The 23,115-nt window shown below is 38.5% G+C and overlaps 1 protein-coding gene across 1 annotated transcript in view; it reads right to left on the bottom strand.

Moving 5' to 3' along the window:
- Window positions 1-23,115, bottom strand: part of VWA3B (von Willebrand factor A domain containing 3B) — a 254,011-nt gene that overhangs the window by 114,185 nt on the left and 116,711 nt on the right. Inside the window, 3 exon segments of the mRNA XM_078348699.1 lie at window positions 14,364-14,495; window positions 15,534-15,672; window positions 22,438-22,592. Coding sequence (XP_078204825.1) covers window positions 14,364-14,495; window positions 15,534-15,672; window positions 22,438-22,592 — 426 coding nt within the window.

The raw sequence follows: 23,115 nt of genomic DNA, 5'->3' as shown, positions 1-23,115 counted from the left end.
TGTCTTTCTTCAAAGCAAAGAGCAGGCATGCTTATTGTCTGGTATAAAGATGATACTTAACTCTGGAGCAAAGGACCAGCATGCTCACAGTCCATTACAGAAGATTTGGTTTTCCTAAGTTCAGGGTTCCCTCCCTCAACACAACCTCATGTGTAAGCAAGTGTCGCTTGGCTCATTGTTTCACCCTGTGGGAACTGGGACTCAGGGAGCTGGTACAAGAAAGTGATGAGACTCCGGCTATTTTATTTCAAATAAAGTCATTTGTCTCTGACCCAAGAGCCTTGGATGATCTGCCAGCATCCACATTAGTTTGCAAGTAAGGTAAAATCTCAGACCCTTCACAGTTCTCAACACCTTTTCACACAAAAACCTGTAGGCAAATGTTTACTGTAGCTTTATGTATAAAACCCAAAACAGAAAACAACATAGATATCCTTCAACAAGGAATGGGTAAATAGTTTTGCATCCATACTCATCAATAAAACACTACTCACTAACAAAACACTACTGGCTGGGTGCAATGTCTCACACCTGTAATCCCAGCACTTTGGGAGACCAAGGCGGGCAGATTGTTAAGAGATCAAGACCATCCTGGCCAACATGGTGAAACCCTGTCTCTACTAAAAATACAAAAATTAGCCAGGTGTGGTGGTGCACACCTGTAGCCCCAGCTACTTGGGAGACTGAGGCAGGAGAATCGCTTGAAACTGGGAGGTGGAGGTTGCAGTGAGCTGAGATCCCATCACTGCACTTCAGCCTGGGCAACAGAGCAACTCTCCATCTCAAAAATAAAACAAAATAATAACACTACTTATCAATAAAAGGAATAAACTCTTGATTCATGAAATAATTTGGATGAACCTCAAGTGCATTTGGGTAAGCAAAAGAAGCTAGAGCCCAAAAGTTCTATTGCATGAGTTTGTTTATATGACATTCCAGAAAAGGAAAAGCTATAAGGACAGAGAAACAGACCAGTGGTTACCAGGAGGGAGGGGGAGTTGGTGACAAAGGGGAATATGAGGACATTTTGAGAGTGATAAAACTGTTCCCTTTGGTACTGTGGTGGAGATATATGACTATATGCATTTATCAAAATCCATGATCTATCAACAAAAAGAGTGTTCTTTTCTTACTGTATGCAAATTAAAATAAGATTCAACTAGGATGTGGAGGAAATCAAGGTGAAATGCAGACTGTAACCAATGTGTCTAACTGTATCACTAATGAATGACATAGCCAGGTTGAAGAGATTGGGTAAGAAAGTTACCTGACTTCACGACTTTGGAAGAGAGTTTTTGACTGGATACTGTAAAGTTAAAAAGAAAAAAAAACTGTATACAAACACTATAGCTGAATAAATTTGTTTCTTATAGAGTAGGAACTAGCAATACTGAAACTATATGTTCAGTAGGGTTGGCAATATAAGTAAATACAATATACGTAATGAGAATCAGGTTTCTCCTGGTTGAAGAAGTTGCAAATAGGTTCATTATAAATGAACCCTGGGCTGGGTATTAGAATTAGAGGTATCAGTATGAATGCATGATTTGTTTGCTCATTTAATACAAATACAGATTGATATACAGATAAAGAAATATAGATGTTTGTGGATACATAGAATAGACAGATATATAGAAATATACATATTTAATAGATATTATCATATATATAATATAGATATTTTCTAGGTATATATATTTCTATCTCTGTCCACTGAGAGGGCCTAAAAGCAGTGATACAATCCAGTAGCAATAAACATACCCAGGTGTCCAGATACTGGTTTCCAAATACCATTCTGTAATAAAATACCAAGGTTCTTTAGAGTAGTGGTAGATTTCAGGGTTGGGGCTGGGAAAATAGAAGATGATCATAAAACATCTTATAATGCCAGAAAGTCAGGAAATGCTAACGGGGAAAAAAGATGGATGCATATTTAAATATTTAGAGGCAGCATAAAAGAATTCCCAATGGCCAAAGTAACAAAATTTTACTAATAAAATAAATAACAATAGTATTAGATTATAACCCCTAGAATAAAATACATTTCCATGAGTCCACATTGAAATAAAAATAAATAAATAAATGGGGGAAAAGGGAATCCTTTTTTCAAAGTCTTAAAAGCATTTTATTTTTTTCAGCAGGTAGGATTTTCTTTTTTTTAAATATATATGTTTTTATTGTACTTTAGGTTCTGGGGTACATGTGCAGATCATGCAGGATTGTTGCATAGGTACATACATGGCAATGTGATTTGCTCTCTCCATCCCCCAATCACCTGCATCTGGCATTTCTCCCCATGTTATCCCTCCCCAACCTCCCTACCCCCTGCTATCCCTCCCCTAGTCCCCTGCAACAGACCCCAGTGTGTGATGCTTAAAGGGAATCTTTTCTTTATAGAATAATTCCAATATATAAATGCAAAAAAATAAAGGAAATATAAAATCATCATCAGCATTGAATGCTAAAATTAGTTAGCAAAAGCTTAAAGAACAAAGAATATTTGCATAGCCTCAGAGCATCTCCTGCAAAACTTTTATTATTTACAAAGGGAAAATAATGGTAACTTTTGGGGGAGATGTTGTCACCTTAACCAAATGATCAAAGTAAACATTCCTGGTTATAGAACGTATCAGCATCACGTGTGATTTCAGGCTATGCACTGGGAAGAGCAGTTTTCCCCAAATCCATAACATAATCCAATAATGAGAAAATGTCAGACAAAATCAAACTGAAGGACATTCTGCAGAAGATGTGAATAGTACCCTTCAAAAGTTTCACAGAAAAACAAGGAGAGACTGAGAAACTGTCACAGACTGGAAGAGATTAAGGAGGCATTGCAACTAAATGTCATGTGGGATCCTTGGCTGGATCTTGGAACATAAAAGGAACGTTAGTGGGAAACTGATAAAAGCTGAATAAAGTCTGTAATTTAGCTCATAGTATCCATGTGAAAGTCTTAGTTTGATAATTATACCATGGATGTGTTAGAGGTGAACATTAGAGGAAGTTAGATGAAGGATGAGTGTGAACTCTCCATACTACTTTTGCAACTTTTTTTGTAAGTCTAAAATGATTGTAAATTTAAAAGTTAAAATAAAAAAAAAATCCTCTTGCGTGATTTGTGCAGCAGAAATGTATCCCAGGTGGTAAACAGAACAACTCTTCCCTCTGAGCCCAATCTCAATAGTCTTTTGTTGAAAAACCTACTGCCGAAAAGATGGTGGCAAAGCTGGGGAAGAGCCAGACAGAGAGAGCCCAGGGACACACGGTCTGGAGGTGGCACCTATTTTGCACCTGCTCCCCTCATCTCCCACCCTGAACTACTGGGCAGGCACTGCCACAGCTTGCACTCCCCTGGCCTTAGGAATAGCTATGCTTGTTTGGGGACCTACTATTGCATGATACCAGCACAAAGCAGGTTCAGACCACCCTTTAAATTAATTTACTTTTAATTGACAAATAAAATTGAATACATTTATGGTACACAATGTAATGTTTTGATATATGTATATACTGTGGAAGGAATAAATCAAGCTAATTAACATATCTATCACCTGACATCTTTTGAGTGGTGAGAACATTTAAAATCTACTCTTTTTAAAATCTACTCATTTAAAATCTACTTGGGGAGAAGATCCAAGATGGCTAAATAGAAGTAGCTCTGGAGTGCAGTTCCCAGCAAGAACAACATAGAGGGTGAGTGATCACCAACATTTCCAAACAAGTTTTCACTGCCCATAGACCAGGAGATTCCTGGACTGAAAAATGCCACGAGTTTTCAGCACGGCTGTTTCAGCCAGTGCTGTGGGTTGGCGCACAAAAACTCACACAGATCTGGGGGGCCATTTCTTTCTTTCTTTCTTTTTTGAGAGAAGGACTAAAAAAAAGGAGTAAAGGAGAGGAAGAAAGAGGAAGAAAAAGAGGGAGAGAGAATGGAAATGTTGCTTTATTCTAAAAAAAATGGGTATTAATAATGGCCAATCAACATTTCATTTAAACCTATGAGTAGGTGTGATGTGGTATTGACAGGAATGTATATTTTGTGTATTTAAAGTGGAGAGCTCTATAAATATTTATTAAGTTTTCTTGTTCCAGATCTGAGTTTGAGTCCTGGATATCCTTATTCATTTTCTGTCTCATTGAGTCTAAATCTCTATGTATCTGGGTGTTAGGATCATTAGCTCTTACTGTTGCTTTGATCCTTTTACCACTATATCTTTGTTGCTTTAAAATCTATTTTATCAGATACGAGAATTGCAACTCCTGCTTTTTATTTATTTATTTATTTTTGCTCTCCATTTGGTTGGTAAATCTTTCTCCATCCCTTTGTTTTGAGTCTTTGTGTATCCTTGCATGTGAAATGGGTCTGGATGTAAAATGCCATTGGGTTTTGGCTGTGTCTTTTGATTGGGGAATTTAGTTGATTTAAATTTAGGATTACTGCCATTTGATGTTAACTGGCTGTTTTATCCATTTGTTGATGTAAATTCTTTATGTTGATGCTCTTTACTTTTTGGTATATTTTTAGAAAGGCTAATACTGGTTGTTTCTTTCTATGTGTAATGCTTCTTTCAGAAGCTCTTGTAAAGCAGGCCTGGTGGTAATAAAATCTCTGAGTACTTGCTTGTTCATAAAAGATTTTATTTTTCCTTCAGTTGTGAAGATTAGTTTGGCTGTATATGAAATTCTGGGCTGAAAGTTCTGTTCTTTAAGGATGTTGAATATTGGCCCCCACTCTCTTCTGGCTTGTAGAGTTTCTGCTGAGAGATCTGCTGTAAGTCTGATAGGCTTCCCTTTGTGGGTAACCTGACCTTTCTCTCTGGCTGCCCTTAGTATTTTCTCCTTCATTTCAACCCTGGTGAATCTAACGATTAGGTGTCTTGGGGTTGCTCTTCTTGAGGAATATCTTTGTGGTGTTCTCTGTATTACCTGGGATTGAATATTGTCCTGCTTTGCTAGTTTAGGAAAATTTTCCTGAATAATATCCTGAAGAATATTTTCCAGCTTGGACTCATGTGTCTTGGGGTTGCTCTTCTTATGGAATATCTTTGTGGTGTTCTCTGTATTACCTGGGATTGAATATTGTCCTGCTTTGCTAGTTTAGGAAAATTTTCCTGAATAATATCCTGAAGAATATTTTCCAGCTTGGATTCATTCTCTCCGTCGCATTCAGGTACACCTATCAAACGTAAATTTGATAGTCCCACATTTCTTGGTGACTTTGCTCATTCCTTTTTATCCTTTTTTCTCTAATCTTGTCTTTTCATTTTATTTCATTAAGTTGGACTTCGACCTCTGATATCCTTTCTTCTGCTTGAACAATTCGAGTGTTTAAACCTGTGCATACTTCTCTGAGTTCTTGTATTGTATTCTTCAGCTCCATTAATTCACTTATATTCCTCTCTAAGTTGTCTATTCTCATTAGGATTTTGTCAAACTTTTTTTCAAAGTTCTTAGTTTCTTTACATTGGACTACAACATGTTCTTTTAACTCACAGAAGTTTCTTATTATCCATCTTCTGAAGCCTGATTCTGTTAATGGGATGCGCTCCTTCTCCATCAAGTCTTGTTCTCTTGTTGATGAGGAACTGTGATCCTCTTTAGAGGCAGAGGCGTTCTGATTTTGAGTATTCTCAGCCGTTTTATGCTGGTTTCTTCCCATCATTGTAAATTTATCCACCTGTCATCTTTGTAATTACCAACTTTCAAATTAGGTCTCTGAGTGGACATACAAGTTGTTAATTCCCAGGGCTGAAATATGAGCAACCTGCTGCACCGGCCAAAACAGCGGTGTTAAGACTGATGGTGCTTTTCTGCCCAGGAATCTCCAGTCTGGCTTCCTTCTTGAGTACAAAATAGGCGACTCTGCCTTCCCGGAGCTCCAAATGTCAGTCAGAAGGGGAACCAGTCCCGTTTACTCTGCACCAAGAGCTGCTGCACCGAGGTACGGGCAAAACTGCTGTGCTGGCCACAAGAGTTGCGCTGGCAACCCGTGCGGCTACTCCACTGGGAATCTTCTGCTCTGTGAGTGACAAAAATTTGTCTGAAATTGTGGCGTCCTCTCGTTCTCTGCGCTTTCACTGGGAGCTGCAATCTCAAGATGTTAGCGATCAGCCATCTTGGATCATTCCTCTTTTTCCTTTTTCATAGCCATAAAAGATGAAAATCCATCATCCAGCTACTGGAATCAGGTGTACATGGTTGTTCCCCCTGTGTTGAGACAGGGTAGAGGGATTATTACCCTGTTGCCAAGGAAAAAGGAAGGGGCTGTTCCCAGTTGCTATGGTGACAAGGTAGGTGTGTTTCCTCGGTATCCTGGGTGGTCATTTCAACTGGTGTCTGGAACGCCTGGTAGACAGAGCTACCCATTCAACTGAAAGGGAGGGGCTGAGACAGGGAGCCAGATGATCTGGCTCAGCAGGTACCACCCCCACAAAACAAGTAATCTGAAACACTCTGGATTGAGAGTTTCACAGCAAGTGCAGCTGGACCCAGGATGGTCCAGCTCGGTGGGGGGAAGGGTGTCTGCAACTACTGAGGCAGTTCTAACTGTACCTCTATAAACAATACCTCAAGGAAGTTCACACAGCAGCTGGGCAGAGCCCGTGGCAGCTCAGCAATGCCTCTGCTGATGGACTATGACTAGATTAACTCCATGCTGGGCAGGGCATCTATGAAAAAAGGCAGCAGAGTGTCAGGAACTTATAAATAAAGCCTGACCTTCCTAGGACAGAGCACCTGGGAAAAGAGGTGGTTATGAGTTCGGCTACAGCAGACTTAAATGTACCTGCCCAGCAGCTCTACATGGAACAACGGAGCTCCCAGCACAGCACTTGAGCTCCTAAAAGGGACAGACTGTCTCCTCAAGCAGCTTCTTGACCCCCATATACCCAAAGAGACACCTCATAAAGGAGAACTCAGGCCAACATCTGGTGGGTACCCTTCTGGGACAAAGATAATGGAAGAAGAAGCTGGCAGCAACCCTTATTGTTCTGCAGCCCCCATGGGTGATCCCCAAGCAAGCCAGGTCTGGAGTGGACCTCTAGCAGTCCTGCAGCAGAGAGGCCTCACTGTTAGAAGGAAAACTAAGAAACAGAATGAAATAGCTTCAACATCAACAAAAAGGATGTCCACTTAGAGACCCCATCCAAAAGTCACCATCTACAAAGACCACAGGTAGATAAAGCCACAAAGATGGGAAGAAACCAGAGCAAAAAGGATGAAAACACCCAAAACCAGAACACCTCTCCTCCTCCAAGGGATCACAACTCCTCACCAGCTAGGGAATAAAGCTGGATGGAGAATGAATCTGATGAATTGACAGGAACAGGCTTCAGAAGGTGGGTAATACAAAACATCTCTGGGTTAAAAGAGTATGTTCTAATCCAATGCAAAGAAACTAAGAACCCTGAAAAAGGTTAGATGAATGCCAACTAGAATAAACAGCTTAGAGAAGAATATAAATGATGGAGCTGAAAAACACAGCATAAGAACTTTGCAAAGCATACACAAGTTTCAATAGCCAAATCAACCAAGCAGAAGAAATGATATCAGAGATGAAGATCAACTCAATGAAATAAAATGAGAAGGAAAGATTAGAGAAAAAAGAGTGAAAAGAAATGAAAAAAGCCTCCAAGAAATATGGGATTATGTGAAAAGACCTAATCTACATTTGATAGGTATACCTGAATGTGACAGAGAGAATGAATCCAAGCTGGAAAACACTTTTCGGATATTATCTAGGAGAACTTCTCCAACCTAGTAAGGCAGGCCAACATTCAAGTCCAGGAAATACAGAGAACACCACAAAGATAATCCTCAAGAAGAGCAACCCCAAGTCACATAATCATCAGATTCACCAGGGTTGAAATGAAGGAAAAAATGCTAAGGGCAGCCAGAGAGAAAGGTTGGCTTACCCACAAAGGGAAGCCCATCAGACTCACAGCAGATCTCTCAGCAGAAACCCTACAAGCCAGAAGAGAGTGGGGGCCAATATTCAACATCCTTAAAGAAAAGAACTTTCAACCTAGAATTTCATACCCAGCCAAACTAAGCTTCATAAGTAAAGAAGAAATAAAATCCTTTACGAACAAGCTATTGCTGAGAGATTTCGTCACCACCAGGCCTGCCTTACAAGAGCTCCTGAAAGAAGAACTAAACAAGCAAAGGAAAAACCAGTACCAGCCATTCCAAAATGTACCAAATGGTAAAGAGTATCAACACAATGAAGAAAATGTGTCAACAAATGGGCAAAACAGCCAGCTAGCATCAAAATGGCAGTATCAAATTCACACATAACAATATTAACCCTAAATGTAAATGGGCTAAATGCCCCAATTAGAAGACACAGACTGGCAAATTGGATAAAAAGTCAAGACCCATCAGTGTGCTATATTCAGGAAACCCATCTCACATGCAAGGACACACATAGGCTCAATATAAAGGGATAGAGGAAGATTTATCAAGCAAATGGAGGGCAAAAGGCAGGAGTTGCAATCCTAGTCTCTAATAAAATGGACTTTAAACCAACAAAGATCAAAAGAGATAAAGAAGGGCATTACATAATGGCAAAAGGATCAATGCAACAGGAAGGGCTAACAATCCTAAATATAAATGCACCCAATACAGAGCACCCAGATACAGAAAGCAAGCTCTAAACAACCTACAAAGAGACTTAGACTCCCACACAATAATAGTGGGAGACTTTAACACTCCACTGTTGATATTAGACATCTTAATGAGATAGAAAATTAACAAGGATATCCAGGACTTGAACTCACATCTGGACCAAGTGGACCTATTGTCATCTACAGAACTCTCCACCCCAAAGCCATAGAATATGCATTCTTCTTAGCACCACATTGCACCTATTCAAAAATTGACCACACAATTAGAAGTAAATCACTCCTCAGCAAATGAAAAAGAACAGAAATCATAACAAACAGTCTCTCAGACCACAGGGCAATCAAATTAGAACTCAGGATTAAGAAACTCAGAACTGCACAACTTCATCGAAACTGAACAACTGGCTCCTGAATGTCAACTGGATAAACAATGAAATGAAGGCAGAAATAAAGATGTTCTTTGAAACCAATGAGAATGAATATGCAACATACCAGAAACTCTAGGACTCATTTAAAGCAGTGTCTAGAGGGAAATTTATAGCAATAAATGCCCACATGAGAAGCAAGGAAAGATCTAGAATTGATACCCTATCATCAAAATTGAAAGAGCTAGAGGAGCAAGATAAAAAACAAAAACAAGAAATAACTAAGATCAGAGCAGAATTGAAGGAGATAGGGACACAAAAAAACCTTCAAAAAATCAATAAATCCAGGAGCTAGTTTGTTGTAAAGATCAAAAAAAATAGACCGCTAGCCAGATTCATAAAAAAGGAAGAAGAATCAAATAGATGCAATAAAAAATGATAGATGGGATATCACCACAGATTCCAAAGAAATACAAATTACCATCAAGATTACTACAAACAACTCTGTGCACATAAACCAGTAAACCTGGAAGAAATGGATAAATTCCTGGACACTGGCACTCTCCCAAGCCTAAACCAGGAAGAAGTTGAAACCTTCAACAGACCAATAACAAAGGCTGAAGTTGAGGTAGCAATTAATAGCCTACCAACCAAAAAAAGTCCAGGTCCAGACAGGTTTACAGCCGAATTCTACCAGACATACAAAGAGGAACTGGTACCATCCCTTCTGAAACTATTCCAAACAATACAAAAAGAGGGAATCCTTCCCAAATCATTTTATGAGACCAACATCACCCTGATACAAAAACCCAGCAGAGACTCAACAAAAAAAGAAAACTTCAGGCAAATATCCATGATGAACATCGATGCAAAAATCTTCAATAAAATACTGCCAAACCAATTGCAACAGCACATCAAAAAGCTTATCCATCACGAAGCATTCTGTTTGAAATCTAGCACTAGACAAGGATGCCCTCTCTCACCACTTCTATTCAATATAGTATTGGAAGTGCTAGCCAGAGCAATCAGGCAAGAAAAAAAAATAAAGAGTATTCAGTTAGGAAAAGAGGAAGTCAAATTGTCTCTATTTGCAGATGATATGATTGTATATTTAGAAGACCCTATCATCTCAGCCCAAAATCTTGTGAAACTGTTAAGCAACTTCAGCAAAGTCTCAGGATACAAAATCAATGTGCAGAAACCACAAGCATTCCTATATACCAATAACAGACTTAAAGAGAGCCAAATCATGAGTGAACTCCCATTCACAATTGCTAAAAAGAGAATAAAATACCTAGGAATACGACTAACAAAGGATGTAAAGGACCTCTTCAAGGAGAACTATAAACCACTGCTCAAGGAAATAAGAGAGGACACAAACAGATGGAGAAACATTCCATGCTTATGGTTAAGAAGAATCAATATCGTGAAAATTGCCATACTGCCCAAAGTAATTTACAGATTCCATGCTATCCCCATCAAGCCACCAATGACCTTCTTCATGGAACTAGAAAAAAAACACTTTAAAATTCATATGGAACCAAAAGAGAGCCCGCATAGCCAAGACAATCCTAAGCAAAACAAAGCTGGAGACATCACCCTACCTGACTTCAAACTATACTACAAGGCTACAGTAATCAAAACAGCTTGGTACTGGTACCAAAACAGAGACATAGTCCAATGGAACAGAACAGAGGCCTTGGAGGCACTGCCATACATCTACAACCATCTGATCTTTGACAAACCTGACAAAAATAAGCAATGGGGAAAGGATTCCCTGTTTAATAAATGGTGTTGGGAAAACTGGCTAGCTATGTGCAGAAAGCAGAAACTGGACCCCTTTCTAACACCTTACACTAAAATTAACTCCAGATTGATGAAAGACTTAAACATGAGACCTAACACCATAAAAACCCTAGAAGAAAACCTGGGCAAAACCATTCGGGACGTAAACATAGGCGAGGACTTCATGACTAAAACACCAAAAGCATTGGCAGCAGAAGCCAAAATAAACAAATGGGACTTAATTCAACTCTGGAGCTTCTGTACATCAAAAGAAACAATCATTAGAGTGAACTGGCAACCAACAGAATGGGAAAAAAAATTTTGCAATCTGACCATCTGACAAAGGCTAATATCCAGAATCTACAAAGAACTAAAACAAAATTACAAGAAAAAAACAAATGAACCCATCTAAAAATAGGCAAAGAATATGAACAGACACTTTGCAAAAGAAGACATATATGAGGCCAACCAACATAAGAAAAAATGCTCATCATCACTGGTTATTAGAGAAATGCAAATCAACATGACATTGAGATACCACCTCATGCCAGTTAGAATGGTGATCATTAAAAAATCTGGAGACAACAGATGCTGGAGACGACTGGAGAAATAGGAACACTTTTACACTGTTTGGTGGGAGTGTAAATTAGTTCAACCATTGTGGAATACAGTGTGGTGCTTCCTCAAGGACCTAGAAATAGAAATTCCATTTGACCCAGTGATCCCATTACTGGGTATATACCCAAAGGATTATAAGTCATTCTACTATAAAGACACATGCACATGTATGTTCATTGCAGCCCTGTATACAACAGCAAAGAACTGAAAGGAACCCAAATGCCCACCAATGATAGATTGGACATGGAAAATGTGGCACATACACACCATGGAATACTGTGCAGCCATAAAAAATGATGAGTTCATGTCTTTGAAGGGACATGGATGAATCTGGAAACCATCATTCTCAGCAAACTGACACAAGAACAGAAAATCAAATACCGCATGTTCTCACTCATAGGGGGATACTGAAAAATGAGAACACACGGACACAGGGAGGGGAGCATCACACACTGGGGTCTGTTAGCGGAGGCCAGGTGAGGAATAGCAGCGGGGGTGGAGAGGTTGGGGAGGGATTACACGGGGAGAAATGCGAGATATAGGTGATGGGGGAATGGAGGCAACAAACCACATTGCCATGTATGTACCTATGCAACAATCCTACATGATCTGCACATATACCCCAGAACCTAAAGTACAATTTTAAAAAAATCTACTCTTTTGACAATTTTCAATTATAAAACACATTGTTATTAATTATAGTCACCATGCTGTATGACAGATCTCCAGAAAGTATTCCTCCTGTCTAACTGAAACTATGTACCCTTTGACCAACATTTTTCCATTCCCACCCTTCACTCTGCTCCCAGGCTCTGGTAACCACCATTCTACTCACTGCTTCTATGAGTTTGACATTTTTAGATTCTAAATATAAGTGAGATCATGTGGTATTTTTCTTTCTCTTCCTGGCTTATTTCACTTAATATAATGTCCTCCAGGTTCATTCAGGTTGTTGCAAATAACAGGATTTCCTTCTTTTTTTAAGCTGTGTAGTATTCCATTGTGTATATATACCACATGTTTTTAATCCTTGGTCCTTTTGAAAATTAATTTTGGACACTCATCAAGCTAGAAAGGGTGTATCAGTGAAAATCTGTAAGGAGAACAGAATCATGTTTTACAGGAATATGTGTTTTTAGCCAAATGGCTAAAATCTGAATAGATGGCTGACTCTATTCCCTAGTGATTTTTACATAAAGTAGAACCCAATGATGGTTTTTATCCAATGAGATTATATATGTAATATCTTGTTATCACAAGCCCTAAATTAGTAGGCTCTTGAGTTAACAAGGTATTTCCTATTATTCTGTAATAAAAGGAGAGAATATACGTCACAAGTAACTTCACTGGTTAATTGGAAATTTAACAAGTTGAGTATGAATTCAGCACTATTTCCCAGGATAAGATGGCCAGTTAAATTTAAATCTTACAGACATTATTATTTCTTATAGAACAGATTTTCTCCTTCTCTCATTTTTAAAAACAAACACAAGGGAATCCTAGTGCATCTCAATGAGCTGCTAATGTCTATTCGTGATTTTCTGTCAAATATAAGACTCTAAACTTAGGCACTAAAGTATTTTAAAGATGTCTGTGATACATACTTGCCTTTTTTTAAAAAAATAGATGGCGCCCTGCTCTGTTGCCCAAACTGGACTCAAATTGCTGGGCTCAAATGATTCTCCTACATCAGCTTCCCAAGGAGCTGAGACTACAGGTGTGCACCACTATGTCTAGCTCTTATATTTGACCTTTTTTTTTTTTTTTTGAGATGGAGTTTCACTCTTATTACCCAGGCTGGAGTGCAATGGCACGATCTTGGCTCACCGCAACCTCTGCCTCCTGAGTTCAGGCAATTCTCCTGCCTCAGCCTCCTGAGTAGCTGGGATTACAGGCACATGCCACCATGCCCAGCTAATTTTTTGTATTTTTAGTAGATACGGGGTTTCACCAAGTTGACCAGGATGATCTCGATCTCTTGACCTTGTGATCCACCCACCTCGGCCTCCCAAAGTGCTGGGATTACAGGCTTGAGCCACCACGCCCGATCATATTTGACTTTTTAAGAACAACTCTTGGTCTCAATTTTAGTGTTTCTCAAATATTTGGAATGTTATAATGCTATATGTTATTAAAATTAAGGTAAGTTCAAGATAAGAAAATTTACAGCAAGGAAAATCCTTCCCAATAGTCTGTATAAATGCCAAAAGCAGTCACTTCTGAGGAAATTATTCACCCCCTGCCCTAGCTCTCTTCTTGCGTTCAGTCCTAAACATTCAGATTGTACTGTATATTTCCACATGCTCCTTACTGTTGAACAAGCCCACTGATAAGAATAGCTAAAATATATCTTTCGCAACAATAATGAAATTTCAGAAGAAACAAATCTGAATGTCTGAGTTAAAAAACAAAATCTGTTGGGAGGCCGAGGCAGGTGGATCACGAGGTGAAAAGATCGAGACCATCCTGGCCAACATGGTGAAACCCCATCTCTACTAAAAATACAAAAAATTAGTGTTGTTGGCACATGCCTGTAATACCAGCTACTTGGGAGGCGGAGACAGTAGAATCGCTTGAACCCAGGAGGCGGAGGTTGCAGTGAACCAAGAATGAGCCATTGCACGCCAGCCTGGGCAACAAGAGTGAAACTCCGTTTCAAAAAAACAAACAAACAAACAAAAAACAATATCTGTTCTGAAATATGTTTTCATAAGGGGGCTACAACTTGAGGCAAGGGCAGAGCTGGAAATAGAGTACTGTGAATAGATAAGAGCAAGAGGCTCATCTAAACTTTATGATATTGACAAATGAGATTGGATTAACTTGACCATTGCACGCAAAACGAAAGCCTATACCAAGCCACTTCCATCCTGGGAGTGCAAAACACCTCTCAAGAATGTCTGTCCTGTGAATAACTTCAGTACACAGGTGAGAGACCCCTAGGCTTCTCCCAGCTTAGTCTCCATCTTACCTTCATGTCTCTAATCCAGGACTGAGCCTGTTCCAAATTCTCTTCATTGACTTCAGCAAGTTGTTCCCGCCAAGCAACTGCTTGACCATCAAACTTCACAAAATTAAACCTACTTTTATATTTCAGCTGTTCCTAAAAGAAACAGTGATTATTTAACCGTAAAACCACTCAAATGTAAGAAAGGGTTAGGGTAGGTCACAGTTTGATATATTTTAATCACTGTGATATCTATTTTCAGTTCAAGAAGCAAAAAATTATATTCAATAGAGAATATCATATCTAGTACAAAGGGCATTTAAATAAAATTTATCCAGTTTTTGTGTTAAGACCTTTACAAATATATATATGGTTGTATGAATATACATATGTCACATATATGTAAAAGTTTATAGATATAATGTGACATTAAATATTGATTTTTAATACTAACACCAAACACAATATGCTTAAGGAAACAAAATATAAAACAATATCATCACTTCAGTCGTTATCTTTTGGGTAAAGCCATTATTCAGTTACAACTTTATTTGCTTGCTCATATTTCTCCAGCAGAGCTTTGCTAAATTAAAAAGTGTATTTTGTGTTTCTCAAACACTCACTACTATTATAATAACTACGGTTAATACCTACATCAATGCTGCAAACTCACACAGTACTGTGATGGCATTTGGCAGGTGTGGACACTAGGAGTTAGGGCACTTGAGCAACCTGCTTCAGGTCACACAACTCGGAGGCAGCACAGGCAGAATAAAAACTAGAAGCTTCTAAACACCAGCCTGCACTCCTCCCATGTGCCAGGGCACACAGTATCCCTAATCAACATTTGAAATTAAAAGTGCTAAGATGAGGAGTATCTGGAAGACAACAGAAGTGTGTGTATACAACCAATTTCACTACCGAGAAAACCTGAACAACAAATATAGCAACTCCCTTAAGCAACTCATGCATGGCAGAAAGAATTCACCAGAGAAAGGGTCTATTTGCAAAGGAGAACTGACGATTCTCTAACTGGCAAAGGGAGCCTTTCTCTGAATTTGAGTTTCTTAGGGACTTTTTAGTGCAACAAGCCCCTGTCCACTGCTCATAACCATCACAGGCAATGCTTCATGATGATCCATTTATGATACACAAAATTGTAAATGCATGCATGATCTGACAGCTCCATCCAACCTGTATGAACTTAATGATCTTGTCCTTCACCAAATCCAGTTTGCTCTTCATTGAGTGAGATGTGTCAATGAGAATGTAGACGCAATCATTATGCAATTGTCCAAAGAGGCTTTGACTCCCATCCTGTAGCCATTTAATCCTAGACAGGAAGTAGGTTGAAAGTGAATGGTGAGAGCCTGCAATAACAAGAGCATCTTCCTGAGAACTTAATGATGCATCTGCAGAAGACAGAACTGTGCTATGTTGTTTATATCCAATCTTTTGTGAATGAATCATTCACTTTGGGGTTTTTCTGTAGAAAATCCTACATTTGGGCTGTAGAATGCACTACCCATCACAAAACCAAGTAAAAAAAAAACTAAGAAAATAAATATGACAGAAAAATAAATCCATTGTTGATGCCAAAGTCAAAAATATATTACATCTAGTCATCTGATATTTTTAAGGACCTCAGCTATGACTTCAGACCATTTGTTCTTCTAATCTGGCTGACTGCAGTCAAACTAGTGAAGCCAGCACATTCCTGAAGATTCAGTGAAGGTTATGGACAGCATCAAGCAGCCCCAGAGCTCTGTAATAAGCAAGGGCCAGGTGGCTATGTGAGAAGGACTGCTTCTACGGTCCATGCTCAAGTCCCCAATCACAGAATGTAAATAAATAAATTTTGCGGCCGCAGGCAAAGCCTGGAGGGCTGGGGTGAGGAAAGAGGATGGAAAAAATATTTGAACTGAGTTCAGAGTTCAGCAAAGCCTAAGAAACTAAAAGTTGAATGGCAAAATATTGAAAGGACATTACTGCACAGGACAGAGGAGAGGAGACAGAGAGAGAGAGCATGCATGGTCCAGAGATCTGCAGAAGGATGCCCTCGAAATTTTGGTTAAGTAATGATCAAGGCATGCATGTGAAAAAGCTACTGAAGTCAAGGAAGAAATCACCAAAGGCGTAAGCTGATCAACCCTTCAGAGCTCACACATGGCTAGGAGTAGTTCATCTTCTACCAGCCAAAGTGGGAAAACCTCCTTAATACACGGGGCACCAAGTAGCATTCTGAAAAGAGTACTGCCTTAACCAAATTAGCCCTGGACTAAAGGCTACCCTGGATCTATTCTAACATAACTGAAAAGCAATTCCTAGAGAGATCAAACTGGTTTTAAGTAACTTAACTGCATTAAGAACATTTATATAAAAATACAGTGAAATCCAGAACCTGACAAAGTAAAGTTAAAATGCCCAGCATCCAATAAAACATTACCAGGCATACAAAGAAGCAGGAAAATATGATCCATAACAAGAAGACAAATTGATCGACAGAAACAGACCCCAAAATGACACAGAGGATAGAATTAGTAGAAAAGGATGTTACACAGCTATTACAAATATAACTCATATGGTCAAAAAGGTAAAGTATAAATAGAATGAGGAGAGAAATAGAAAATACTTAGATAGACCAAAATAAAACTTGTAGAGAGATACAGTATCTGAAATTTAAAATATACTGCATGGTATTAATAGTACATTAGACACTAGGAGAAGAAAAGATTAGGGAACAAAAGACAATGCAAAGGGAACAATTTGAAGTTAAACAATTTACAGAGAGAAAAAAGGCAAAAGCACTTTCATCAGAGAGATTAGTGGCTGGCCCGTGGAACAACACCAGGGAGTCTAACATATGTGTAATTAAAGTCAAAGAGGGAGAGGAGAGGGAGAGGCAGGAAAATATTTGAAAAAATATGACCAAAATGCTTTAAATTTGATCCAAATCATGCAGCTACAGATCCAAGAAGCTCAAAGAACCCAAGATGAAGAAAAATAAACTACACCCAGGCTTATCTCAATAAAACTGATAAAATCTAGATGTAAACAGAAAAATCTGTAAAGCATCCAAAGACATTATGTGTAGAAGAGCAAGCAAAAATATGATGGGAGCCTTCTAATCATAAATCATGCCAGCCAGGAGACAATGGAAAAGGATTTTCAAAGTACTGAAAGATAGAACTGTAATGCCAGAATTTTATGCTTAGCAAACACAGCATTCAAAAATAAAGGTAAATTAAAGAATTTTTCAGACGAAAACAGCTCATTCATCACCAACAGACCTGCACTGCCAGAAATATGAATGAAACTTCTTCAGGTGGAAAAAAATGATACCAAATGGAAATCTGGAGCTGTACAAAGGAGTAAAAAGCAACAGAAATATCAAGTATGTGGTTAAATATAAAATACATCTATTCTAATTTTTAATGTAGTTACAAGACAATTGACTGTTTAGTTACAATATATTGTAAAAGGATGTATAGAAGTAAAGTGTACAACAGTAGAAAGGACGAAAGTGGGAGTGAAAGTTGTAAGACTCCTATAATTTACATGAAGTGATATAATATTATTTGTAGGGTGACTGATAAGATGCAGATTGTAAATTCTAAATAGTCACTTACACACACACACACACACACACACACACACACATCAAAACAGAACAAAACGGGTAGAGCTAATAAGACAATAGTGGAGATAAAATGTAATAATAAAAAATACTCAAACCAAAGAAGTAAAAAGGGAACAAAAACCAGAAAACAAATAGCAAAATCTTAGATTTAAATCCAATCAAATCAATAATCACCTTAAATGTAAATGATCTTAGCACTCCAGTTAAAAGGCAAAGATTGTTAGCTTGGATTAATAAAACAATGCTCATATATAATTATATATCTTCTATCTGTAAGAAATCCATTTAAATATAGGATGCAGATAAGTAAAAATAAAATGATAGAAATAAAGAATAATAAAAAATCATGTAGGGTGGCTAAACTGCTATCAAAATAAATTTCAGAAGAAGCAATATTACCAGAGATATAAAAGGGGACATTTCATAATTACAAAGGAGTTGGTTCATCAAGAGAACATAACACTCTTAAATATACATGAAACTATTAATAGAGCTTCAAAATACATGAAGAAATAACAGAACTGAAATGAGAGTTGAAGACTACATTTGGAAATTTCAACACTCTTTTCTCAATAATTTATAGAACAACTAGAGAAACAGTAATAATATGAGACTTGAGCAACATTATCAGCCAACTTGAGCTAATTGATACCTGTATTACATTCCACCCAACAAAAACAGATTTTTTCCCCCAAAATTTGTACTATAAAACAGGTCCCAATAAATTTATAAGAATTGAATCACACAGTATTTCTCTGTTAACAGTAAAGTTAAAACAGAAATCAGCAAGAGCAACAAGACATCTTAGGAAAATCCACAAATATTTGGGAAGTAAACACACATTTTTTTTTTTTTTTGAGATGGAGTCTTGCACTGTCGCCCAGGCTGGGGTGCAATGGTAGGATCTCGGCTCACTGCAACCTCTGCCTCCTGGGTTCAGGTGATTCTCCTGCCTCAGCCTCCTGAGTAGCTGGGATTATAGGCACCCCCACCCCCATCACATCCAGCTAATTTTTTGTAGTTTTAGTAAAGACAGGGTTTCACTATGTTGGCCAGGCTGGTCTCCTGACCTTCTGTTCTGCCTCCCAACGTTCTGGGATTACAAACATGAGTCACTGTGCCCATCCTAAACAACACATTTCTAAATAACCCTTTAGTCAAAGAAGAAATGATGGGAAAAATTTGAAAATATTCTAAAGTAACTGAAAATAAAGTGCAATATATCAAAATCTGTGAAAAGCAGCTAAAGAAATACTCAGAGAGAAATATATAAAATTAAGTTCTTGCATTATAAAGAAAGACAGATCTCAAATTGGTCATCTAAGCCAATCCATAAGTTTCTCAAGGTTCTTCTTGATGACACACATATGACATAAATTATCAGTATCAGCTCTGTGTGCTTTTAAAGAAACTGAATGTATTGTTAAAAACCTCCCCATATGGAAGAAAACTCCAGGCTCAGATGGCTTCAGTGGTGAATTCCACCAAACATTTAAAGCAGAGATGATACCAATTCTTCACAAAGTCTTCCAGAAAACAGAAGAGGAAGAAAACTTCGCTGACATCTGGCAGGAAGAGAGGGACGAATGGGCCCAGCAGCTGCCATGTGAACTGCTTTCCCAGCAGCATCCTCTCTCCCAGACCTGAAACCCAACGACTTGCTCCACTGAGTCAGCTCCAAAACCACAAGCAGAGAAGACACCAGACACAGGGATTTCTTGTTCTGGGTAATCCATCACCACCTGCTTTTGAGAGGCTGGCACTCTTAGGGTAAATACAGGGCAGAAGGGTGTCTGCACCTTATGGTTTTGTAATAGAAAACACAGGAGGAGGAAGGGAGCTCTGATTTTCCTTCTTTTTTAAATTTAATTTTTATTCATAATTGACACATCATAAATTGTATAACTATTTTATGGGGTACAATGTGATGTTTCAATGCATGCATACAGCATATAATAATCAAATTGGGGTAATTACTATATCCATGACTTTAAACATTTATTGTTTCTTTGCAGTAACAACATTCAAAACCTTCTTATCTAGCTTCTTGAAATGTACACTACATTGTTTTTTACTATAGTCATCCTACTGTGTAGTACAACACTAAAACTTATTCTTCCTGTCCAACTATAACTTTGTACCCATTGACCAACCTCCCCTGGTCCTCCACCTCCCCACTGCCATCTCCCCAGCCTCTGGTAAACCACTATTTTATTGTCTATTTCTGTGAAACCAACTTTTTTTGGATTCCATATATGGGTCAGATCATGTGATGTTTGAAGAAGATGAAGAAACGCTTCATGAAATTGGACTGGACATGGATTTTTTGAATAAGACCTCAAAAGCACAGACAGCAGGAGTAAAAACAGACAAATTGGATTACCTCAAAGTAATAAGCTTCTGCACAGCCAAGGAAATCATCAATAAAGTAAAGAGAAAACCTACAGAATGGGAGAAAGGATTTGCAAAGTATGCATTCAACAAGGCGATAATATCCAGATTATAAAAGAACTCAACAGCAAAAAAGAAAGAAAGAAAGAAAGAAAAACCCACAAATAATTTGATTTTAAAATGGACAAAAGATCTGAACAGACATTTCTCAAAAGAAGACATACAAATATATGAAACCAACAGATTTGTGAATATACATTCAATAGCACTAATCATCAAATCAAAACCACAAAGAGATAGCACCTCACCCCAGCTAAAATAGTTATTATCAAGAAGACAAAAAAAAAATGCCAGCGAGGATGTAGAGAAAAGGGAGTTCTTATACACTGTTGATGGGAATATAAATTAGTACAGCCATCACGGAAACCAGTATGGAGGTCCCTTAAAAAAATAAGTGAAAACAGAACTACTACACGATCCAGCAATATCATTTCTAGGTATATCTCCAAAGGACATAAAATCAGCATGTCAAAGAGACTCTGGCATATACACATTTCTTGCAGTGCTATTCACAGTACCAGAAATATAGAATCAACCTAAATGCCCATGTAATGAAGACTGAATATAAAGAAAACATGATGTGTACGCATGTATGTGTACGTATATATATACACACACACATACACAATGGAATACTAGTTAGCCATAAAACAGAGTGAAATCTTCTCACTTGTGGCAACATGGATGAACCTGAAAGAAATTATGTTAGGTTAAATAAGCCAGGCACAGAAAGGAGCTCTCATTTTCAAATAGCCATTTCATATCGATACTAGCTTAAACTCATTAGATTTAGTGTCTGATCTAATCCCTAGAACAAACTTATAAATAATATTACTAATCCCACTTTATAAACAAGGATAATGGTGCATAAAGGCATTAACAAACCTGCCAGGGTCACACAGTAAGTGGCAGTTCTGAGATTAGAATCCAGCTCTCTCTGACCTCAGAGCCTATGATCTAAATGCCTTTGGTCTTCTGGTCTAAAACTGCCTTTGGCTCTGGGAGGAGCAGGCAGGTGGAGGTTGCGGTGAGCCAAGATCACACCATTGCACTCCAGCCTGGGTAACAAGAGCGAAACTCCATCTCAAAAAAAAAAAAAAGATAGATCATCCCCTGAGGCCAACCTTAGGTCACAGCATTAGTATCCACACTCACGAGCATTAACACATTTTAAAGGCCCAGCAGGGTTGTGTGAAATCACATGAAGTGATTTTAAGCTGCATTCTAAAATACAGATATTATTCAATGATATTTAATATTTTACATTATAGCAGTTGCCTCAAAATGTAATATTCAAGTGTACAGAGGAAATATGTAACACAGTGGGTAATACCCCAACAGGCAACTGTTACAATGTAAAATATTAAATACCATTGAATAATATCTGCATTTTAGAGTGCAGCTTAAATTAACTTCATGGTATTTATACACCATGGAGTACTACTCAACCATAAAAAAGAAAAAAATTCTGTCCTTCGCAGCAGCATGGATGAGCCTACAGGACATTATGTTAAGCAAAATAAGTCAGGCACAGAAAGATAAATACCTCATGTTCTCATTCATATGTGGGAGCCAAAAATATCTGAACGTATAGAGGTAGAGAGTAGAATTGTATTGGAGGCTGGGAAAGGCAGGGAGAGAGGATGGGCCGGTTGGTTAGCAAATAGAAAAGTTTAGCCCAATATGAGGAACAAGCTCTGGTGTTCTGCAGCACTGGGGGGTCAATATGGTCACCTGTAATTTAGTGTATATTTTTAAAAAGTGAAATGAGAGAATTGTGAATGTTCACAACATACAGAAATGATGTGTGTTTGAGGTGATGCATATGTGAGTTGCCCTGATTTGATCTTTATACACTGTATACACACATCTCATTATCACTCTGTATCATATAAATAGGTACAATCATTATGTATCAGCTAATAATAAAAGGGAGTAAAAAGATCAAGCAGACGTGAATTTCCAGAGCAAGGAGACCAATTGTACCCTCCTGCAAATAACACCAACCTCCTTTGGATCCGGGCCAGGGCTGTGTGGATTCTCTCACTGTACCACTTGCATTTCTCTTTGGTAATGTTGACGTGGACCAAACTCCCATCCTTCCAGGGAGCATGGACAAACCTGCTGCAATATTTTGCATGGACTATCTTCCTATTGGTCTCCTAAGGAGAGGACAAAGGACAGAAGCCACTCAGTAACTGTCCAAAGAGGAGTCTCCAGATGGCACCTCTGGCTCTATCATATTCAAATGGCTCTTAGCACTCACTCTACCATCAATCATTTCTTCGTTAGTTCAACCAAATATGTTCCGCTGCCTGCTCCCTATGGAGCCCTGCACTAGGTGTCATGAACATGGGCCAGAAAGACATGTGTGATCACATCCGTGCCCCAGAAAACCTAATGATTCCAGCACAAAGACACTCCCCACCAACACACACATGCACACACATACAGAGAGAGAGAGAGAGAGGTAGCAATGCAAAGAATTAGATACTTAGTCCCTGGAACTGGGTTGACACAGGAAAGACCTGGCAAGTCCTGGTAAAGAAGAGAGAGCAGCAGATCTCACAGTAGACTAGACAATCATGGAGCATTCTGGAGAAGGTGGGACTGAAACTCACATGAATCCTATTTTCCTGCCAAGAACCCCATTGGACATCTAGCACCCTCAACCAGGATAGATGA

This window comes from Callithrix jacchus, chromosome 14, assembly GCF_049354715.1.
Source record: "Callithrix jacchus isolate 240 chromosome 14, calJac240_pri, whole genome shotgun sequence".
NCBI lineage: Eukaryota > Metazoa > Chordata > Mammalia > Primates > Cebidae > Callithrix > Callithrix jacchus.
This window is presented reverse-complemented; position numbering and strand designations above follow the sequence as displayed.